The sequence below is a fragment of the Entamoeba histolytica genome, genomic scaffold, assembly GCF_000208925.1.
Source record: "Entamoeba histolytica HM-1:IMSS scf_1104750519073 genomic scaffold, whole genome shotgun sequence".
Taxonomy (NCBI): Eukaryota; Evosea; order Mastigamoebida; family Endamoebidae; genus Entamoeba; species Entamoeba histolytica.
Genome location: NW_001914871.1, coordinates 67,823 through 76,197, shown reverse-complemented (window position 1 = coordinate 76,197; position 8,375 = coordinate 67,823). Strand labels below are relative to the sequence as shown.

Genomic DNA, 8,375 nt, shown 5'->3' with positions numbered 1-8,375 from the left:
AAGAAGAACGATATGAGAATAAAAAGAGGGAAAAATAATATGAAAATAATTATTAATTAGATTAATTCTAAAGATAAAATAATATCATCAAGATTAAGAAAGAAAAATTTAGAATAATTAAAAATGAAACATGTCTAAATTGAATGAAATGACTCTATAAAGAAAGAACACATAATTAAATAAAATAAAGAATCAAAATATTAAAGAATAGAGAATAAAAAGAATCATTCATCTATATACTCTCATAAATTGATGTAAAAGTAATAATAAAATTAAATAACTCTAAAAATATTTCTATTTAAAAACGATTAGAAGATAAAACTTTATAGTCAAAATTTTTTTTAATACTATTAGCAATAACATAATCTATAATAAAACTTTGTCAAAACAAAACTTTGATGAGACAAATGTCATATATTTATTAGGTCATCAAAAAGATAAATAATAAGATAATATATCATATTTAGAATATTGTCAGGAAATTACAAATATCTTTTATTATAAAATTCTTAATATTTAATATTATTTTTTTAAATAATTCTTATTTTCCCTCAAATACTTAATAGAAGAAAGGTTTGAAGTAGATTAGTTCGTTTCTCAAACGAATTTTAATTTCTAAATAAAACAATTTAGGTTATCAAAACTCAATAAGTACAATCAAATGAACATTCACTTAGACAGACCTTTGCTACATATCACTGAACAAAAACAAGTAAATGCTCCTAAAAGGGGGAAAGGATATAGTTCTGTTGTTGAAAGTTACAGTTATAGAGATATTAGAAAATATCAATGTTGTGAACAAGCAATTTTAATTGGTGTTTTAAATTTATATTATAATATCACTGTACAATTTGGTTCTATAAGAACACCTAAATCTTCTCATTTCCTTAAAATTCTATATATTTCAGATAATAATGATGTTATCGAAGTAGAAAAACTCATTAGAGATAGAATCGAATTAATTAACAAAGATGAATTGAAACAAGGGTGCAGTTTTAAAACTGCTTTGAAAAGAACAGAAGGTCATAAAATTAGAGAATCTTTACATTTACTTATTGATATTTGTGAATTAAATGGAATCAAAATAGAAGTTCAACGAAGTGGAATGAAAAAAGATTTAAAGCGCTGTGATATAGTGACTTCTGTTGTTACTGATTCTTTTACTCTAACCAAAGAAGAAATTATTTCTAAAGGGTCTAATATATGCTCTTATTTATTTAGTTGTGCGAATGATAAAAAGGAATGTTATTTGCCTCGTAATGAAACTGTACTTTCTTCTTTGCTGTTTTGAATAATAGATATTTGTTGATACTTGTTGCTGTTTTTTAGTTTTGGAAACCAATGAGTTTGAAAGATATTTTCTTTGGACTCCAATAAAAGTATTTACCAGATTGTCTCTCTTTATTTTTTTTTCATAACGTGAAATTCCTGATTCATTATTTTTATTTGTTACAAAGTTGAACATGTTTTGTTTTTCTTTCAATTATTCTCTTACTAAAAAAGAGTTATATTTCCTTACAAATTGTTAGCACAAATAACCAACTAAATTCCTTCAATTACCACAACCACTCAACTCAACTTCTTACTGTTTCTATTTATAACTATACTTCATCATTAAAAATGTTTTTATTCTATTTCTAAAAAGATACATGATTTAAATGATGAATGAATAAAAACAAGAAGAATTTATCAATAACAATTTTTTTCAAATACTTAATGATATTCTTAATAGCTTTATATCATTAATTATTAAATTTGTTTCAATTTTTACTATATAAAGAATGAGTGATAATGTTGACTCTTACTATAATAATAAAAAGAATACTTTAAGAAAAAATGTTTTATAGAGTCATATTTAATCATCAAATATTATTATTATACTAACTTTTAATTACCAAAGATTATAATGAATATCTTTGTTTTATTGTCCAATTTTCTCAAATGTTGTTTTGTGAAAATAGTTGTTTTTTTTTGTCTTATGAGGACGAGAACAACCATTAATAAAAAAATTTAATACTTATTTTTTTGTTTTGAACCAACTATCATTATTTATCAACTCAACTAATATAAATTAGAATCTACTTTATTATAACAACTTTATTTAAAAATTTTGAATGAAAAATACAATAATTTCTTAAGACACCTTGCAAATAGTTTCATTTTAATTACAGAGAAGAAGATAAAGTAAATAATTATTATTGAAGAAAATGTTATTAAAAACGTAGTTTATTTTTACAAAAAATACTAAAAAACAAATTAACTAAAATAAATTTTATATAAAAATTTCCAATGAAAATAACTTTTTTTACATTCAACAGATATTGTCAAATCAATTTTTTTAAACTCGCTATATACATTATTTAGAATTTATCTCTTATCATTGAAGTTTTAATAGATAAAAATGTATTGTTTTTTATAAGTTAATTATTAAAATAAAAAGGGTAATTAGATTATAAACCACATAAGTTATTCTTTTGTATACATTTTATTAATGTAGAAAAATTTGTTATAATCTATTTATATATAACTATTATGAAAAAGAATCATAATTATAATTATTTAATAATAAATTTTATTATTACAACAAAAAATAATCGAAAACTCTTATCTAAAAATAAAGTATTTACAAAAACTCATTCTTAAAATATTTAATAAAAATGTTCAACTATTTAAAAGGAACTTACAAAATTTAAATTAAAACATAATTGATGGTTACTAGAGAAGAATTACAACTAAGACTTCTTGCAATTACAGCTGCTTTTTGGATTATATTAATTTTAATTGGTATTCCTTTTACTATAGTAGAAATTAGATTTTCTTATTTATTTAGTGTAGTTTCACCAGAACGGCAAAAGTGGAAAGAAGACATTAATATAGTGTTTATGGCTTTGATTGCAACTTTTGTTTTTTTCTTTTTACAAAGAAAAAAGAAAAAAACAATGATTGAAAAACAAGAAGATTATATACTTGATAAAAGATGGTTTACTTTGTTGATTTAGATTTATTCTTTTATATGTTTTCTCTGTGCATTAATTGGAACGATATTGTTGATTGTAGTAATAGTCAAATATCCAGGAACATGGAAGAGTGTAAATCAATCTACAAGAATAGATTATGAAAAGAATGTTTGTAAATACTCTTTATTAATAAATAACATATTTTTATATCATAGGAAAGATGTTGCTTGTTCTATAAAAAATCAGAAAATTTAATATTCAAAGATTGTCCACTTGTTAATTTAGATGATTCTTATATAAGAAATGACACTTGTATCTCTGAATATAATTTTGTTGTGTGTAATAAAGATGATCTCCGTATTTCTGATTACAACATTTGCTCTATTGTTCCTAAAGAAGATTTCCCATTTCAAATATGTTCCATTGTTATTGGGTTTATTCTGACTATTGTTTATTTGTCATTAACAATTGCATACTTGGTTGTTTCATTTGTTGGTATTCCAGAATTATCGATTAAGTATTTATATCTAAATCCAGACCAAATAACAGATCCACTCATTCAAAATGAGTCTAATCTCTAGAATAGAAAAATCTATTTTATCTTTTAATGACTTTCATTCTTTTTTTTCTTAAAAAAACAATAAACAACATACTAAACATCTAAGTTAGATTATATTTAATACTCTTTCTTATATCCTAATAAAATATCTAACATAACAACTGTCGATAATTCAAATAAAATTCTGTGTTTATATAAACAAACTTATTTAATTCTATAATCATCAATGACAACAATATTTTATTTAAATATCAATAAAAATAAGTTTAATAATATGTGATTAAGTTTTTTATATTCTTTTGTGGCTATATTAATATCAAACAACCTTTCAGATATCTATGATAACTCAAAAATATTTAATGCATCAAATGCTCTATCCATTAAAATTTTCTTACTGAAACACCTATAAAGATTAATTGTAACATTTATTATTCTTTTATGAGTCATAAAGGTATAATTAAAAATATATTGAAAAAATTAATTAAAATGAAGATAAGAATTGTAGCCATTCATTAGGATCTTCAAAATACAAAGTAACACTTTGTTTATCAACTCTAAGAATAATACACTCTCTGTTCATTTTTGTTTCAGTAGCAACGATCATATTTTTAAATGGTAATACCATGAGAGTTTGACCTTCTCCCATATTCCTAAATATCATTAAACAATTCTTCTTCATTACAACCCACTTTTTACCCCATTTCTTTCCTTCTAACATTTCAACATCTCCTTGTTTGATGATATCTTTTAATGTTAATACGACTGTTTTATCATCTTGGTGTCCTTCTACTAACTTACTAACTGGAATCTCTTTAAATCCATCTTCACTTTGTATTTTAGCTTCCAATTCTTTTTGGTGGTTAATTTCTTGCATTCCATCTTGAATCTTTTTCTCAAAAGATGACCTAAACTCACCAAAAATTTCATCATATCGTTGGATCATTACAATGGCAGTTCGAGTTAACTTTTCAATGTTCATACCAAAGTCCTCGTCTTCTTCATAAATGTTAGGACAAATAACTTTAGCTAAATTATCTGCTGTCATTTTATTAACACCACTATTTTTATCAATCATTTTAAGTAACCTAAATAATCGTTCCATTAATAATAAGTAACTTTTACCTACTGGTTCTAACATATCTTGAATAGCTTTAATATTATCTACATCTACTGTTTGAAGACTAATAGGTAATTTGTTTGGCATTAAATTTAAATATTTCTTTAATACATTACCTAATAAATGACAAGACATTTTACTTACATCAACATTCACATCTAAATCTATTTTGGTCATTGTTTCTTCTAAATCTTTTACACTAACACTAATTCTAAAAATACCTTCAGTGTCTGGTGCTTCTTTTTCTAATTTATCGAAAATTTTATGAATTACATTTGGTATTAATGTACTTTCTTCTTCTCTTGCAATGACTGAACTCTTAATTTCTGTTCCAAAAATCTTTTTTCTATCCATCTCATATTTGATATTATTAAGATATTTTGCACATTTTTCTGCTGTTTGAGTATCCTTAAATCCAATGTCACATGTTTCATTTTTGATTTCCAAAACAACAGTCTTCTTATTTTTTACTCTAAATGAAACCATTTGACTAACATTAATAACAGACCCAAATATATATTCATTACGTTCTGGTTTTGTAAAGATAAAAATGTCATTAAACAAAAACATTGTTCCTTGTGTTTTGTTATAGGTACATTGTTGACGGTCTAAATACTTTCTTTTAGGATTAAAAGAAATACCTTTTAATCCATGAATCTTACTTAATTGAGTCTCAACATCGTTCTCTTTTTCTGCTTGTTCAGATAAAAGACTTAATGACGTAAAGATAAAACATAATTCTTCTAATTTCTCTGTTTTATCTGTTTCATCAGAAAAATCATCTTTGAGACTATTAAATAATGGAACTAATTGAGTTAAGTGGATGAATGGTAAGTGAAGGAGTTCTTCTAACCTTGGTTGGCTTAAATTAGAATTATCAATAGATTCAATAGCATCTTTAAATGCATCGATTTGAAGACATTTATTATACTTCTTCATAGAGTCCTTAAAATGAGCACATCTTCTTTTATAAACATCATATAATTGACTTGCACGTTTAGCAAATGCATCAATAAAGGAGTCTATATTTGAATTCTTCAGTTCTGTAAAAATTGAATGATGTAATGAATGAATAGACTCAATCTCAGTAAAAATAAGATTAACATCAGCCATACTCATTCCTGTTGTTGCTAATGTTGGATTACACAACAAAGATTTAGCATATTTAACAACACAATATTCCATCTTTTCAACTAAATGATTCTCAGCTTCAAAAATATTAATAAATAATGGATCATCATCCATCCATTGTGGATATTCAACATCTGTATTTTTGACTGCTTCTCCAATATTTAAAGTCTTCCATAAATTTAATTTTTCTCCTTTATCCTTAAACATTCTTTTGGTACTAGTTAATCCCTTTGATACTTTATCACTTAAATCAACAGAAGTATGGAGCATAATAGTCAAAAACTCATTATATAAATCAACGTAAAAATCAGTAACTTTTTCTCCTTCATTCTTAATAGAATTAAAAGTCTCTTCTTTTTGTTGTTGTAATTGTCCTACTTTATTAATATCTGGTCGTTTTTCTTTATTCATCTTTTGAAGTTTCATATCTACAGTCACATAACTTGAAATTAATTTATCAAAATCATTTCTTGCTCGAGTAAAATTACTACACGAATCAATATACTTTTTTATCGTTTCATAAAATCCTTCGGTACTTCTAATTTGTTCATTAAATTGGTCAAAGCATTTGAGATATAATTCACCCATAAACTCGCTACATTCTTCAACATCACTCCTAGACCCAACATCACGAATGGTAATATCTCTTAAATTTTCTTTCATGTCTAAAACAAGTTTTCTTTGATTACTTAAAGAATCAATGAGGACCTTAAATTGTTGTTGACTTTCCATTATCTTTAAGCACTTATCTCGTGCTACCTTAATTTCGTTTTGAAGAGCATCAATTTCCTTGGAAATATTTTGAATTATATCTTCTTCACTTTCAGTTTGGTCATTTTCAGACGTAATACTCTTTTTATCAACAGCCAAAGTTCTTCTTCTAGTCCTAGGAGTTTTCTCTCCACTTTTTTTCCTTAGCTCTAACAAAATACCTTCACTTAATTGTTTAACTGAATTATTATGTTGCATTTGCTTTTGCTTTCTAATATTTGTTACAAGTGATTGGTCTACACCAGGAGATTGATTATGACTACTCATTTCTTATTATTAATTATTGATTTAAAAGTTTGAACTCAAATTCCTGACATATGAAAAATTCACCTTTATGATTTATTTATTTTTATTTTTTCTTGTTTTTTTTTTAATTTGTTTTATATAACTATAAATTATAAAAAAGAAAAATAATAAAAGTATTAAAAGAGAATTAGAAAAAATATTAGAAGGAACTCAACTAAGATTTTTAACCCTAAAATAACAGACCATGCCTTTGTCTAACGGAAGAAACAGAAGAACCAGAAAATTATTTAAGAGACCATTCAGAGGACATGGACTCTCAAACACTTCAACCATTCTTCACACATACAAAGTTGGTGATTATGTAACAATCCTCTGTAACTCATCTATTCAACACGGTCTTCCATACAAAGCTTTCCATGGAAAGACTGGACGTGTTTGGAATGTTAATCCACATGCCATTGGAGTTATGGTAAATAAGAAAGTCAATAACAGAATTGTAGTTAAAAGACTTCACATTAGTCCAGAACACATCAAACCATCTGGATGCCAAAAAGACTTCCTTGAAAGAAAAGCTGCTGTTGCTGCCATTAGAAAGCAAAACATTCAATTAAAGAAAGAAGGAAAACCACTTCTTCCATTACCAGCTAAGAGACTTCCAAAACAACCAAGACCAGCTGAACTTATTAAAGGTGCTGATATCAAATTTACCACTGTTGCTCCACTTAAATTCGAAGAACTTTATTAAATGACAAGGTGTTTTGTGAGTGGAATTTCTTTCTTTATATTTTCATTTTCCTTAATGTCTTTTATGAATTAAAAAGACCATTTTCTTATTCTTTAATGAAGTTATTCCTTTTTTCCTTCATTTAAATCTATCAAAAACATTTTTCATGGAAAGTAGTGATATAATTCACACTCCTTGTGATGATAAAGGTGTTGATACTGAAGATTCTCCGAGTAGTGAGATATCAATTGGCTCAGAAAATGAGTCTTTTTCAAATGACAACTCACAACCAAAAGACAAAACGATTAATGACAGTCAAGAAAAAGAAGAAAAAAAACGAAATATCTGTAATGAAAAAGGGTCTATTCACGAAAATATACAACATGAAGACATGACTAAGGAAAAAATAGTTACAAAAACTCCAACACAAACACCAACAACTAAAAATTCTTCATTTGGACAGAAAGGACAACCTTCTCTAATTTCTATTAAGGAGTTATCTATTTCTAAATCACCCCAACCAAAACAAGAAAAAAAATTAAATATTGAAGTGGTAGAATGTAAATCACCAACAAGTCCTATTATTTCTCCACGACAAAAATTTACACCAAGAGCATCAATGATTCAATTAGTTAAAGGATGTCCAGAAGAACAAATTATAATAGGATATCCAGTTAGTTTAATGAATAGGAATGATGTAATTAATTTTAAAGGACCAATGAATGGACAATTAACATTAACTAATTATAAAGTAGTATTTGTAGTTAAATGTGTAATATTTAATGTTAGTATTTCATTAACAAAGATTGCAGATTTTAAGAAAGTCAATTCTATGGATAAACAACACAAACGATTATTTTATTTAGAGAC

The 8,375-nt window shown here is 25.3% G+C and overlaps 3 protein-coding genes and 1 pseudogene across 3 annotated transcripts; 3 read left to right on the top strand and 1 right to left on the bottom strand.

The window, feature by feature from the left end:
- Nucleotides 1-661: 661 nt before the first annotated feature.
- EHI_182940 (uncharacterized protein) lies at nt 662-1,291 on the top strand (the record flags this gene model as incomplete). The annotated part of the gene is made up of 1 exon (XM_650068.1): nt 662-1,291. One exon carries the CDS (start codon nt 662-664, stop codon nt 1,289-1,291), a length of 630 nt encoding a protein of 209 aa, XP_655160.1.
- A 2,706-nt stretch (nt 1,292-3,997) lies between these two features.
- EHI_182930 (RhoGAP domain containing protein) lies at nt 3,998-6,802 on the bottom strand (the record flags this gene model as incomplete). Its single annotated transcript, XM_650067.1, has 1 exon — nt 3,998-6,802. The coding sequence occupies one exon, from the start codon at nt 6,800-6,802 to the stop codon at nt 3,998-4,000; it is 2,805 nt and encodes a 934-aa protein (XP_655159.1).
- A 223-nt stretch (nt 6,803-7,025) lies between these two features.
- Nucleotides 7,026-7,550, top strand: EHI_182920 (60S ribosomal protein L21, putative; the record flags this gene model as incomplete). The annotated part of the gene is made up of 1 exon (XM_650400.2): nt 7,026-7,550. One exon carries the CDS (start codon nt 7,026-7,028, stop codon nt 7,524-7,526), a length of 501 nt encoding a protein of 166 aa, XP_655492.1. The 3' UTR covers nt 7,527-7,550.
- Nucleotides 7,551-7,671: 121 nt separating this feature from the next.
- The window catches only part of EHI_182910, a 1,647-nt pseudogene continuing 943 nt past the window's right edge, over nt 7,672-8,375 (top strand).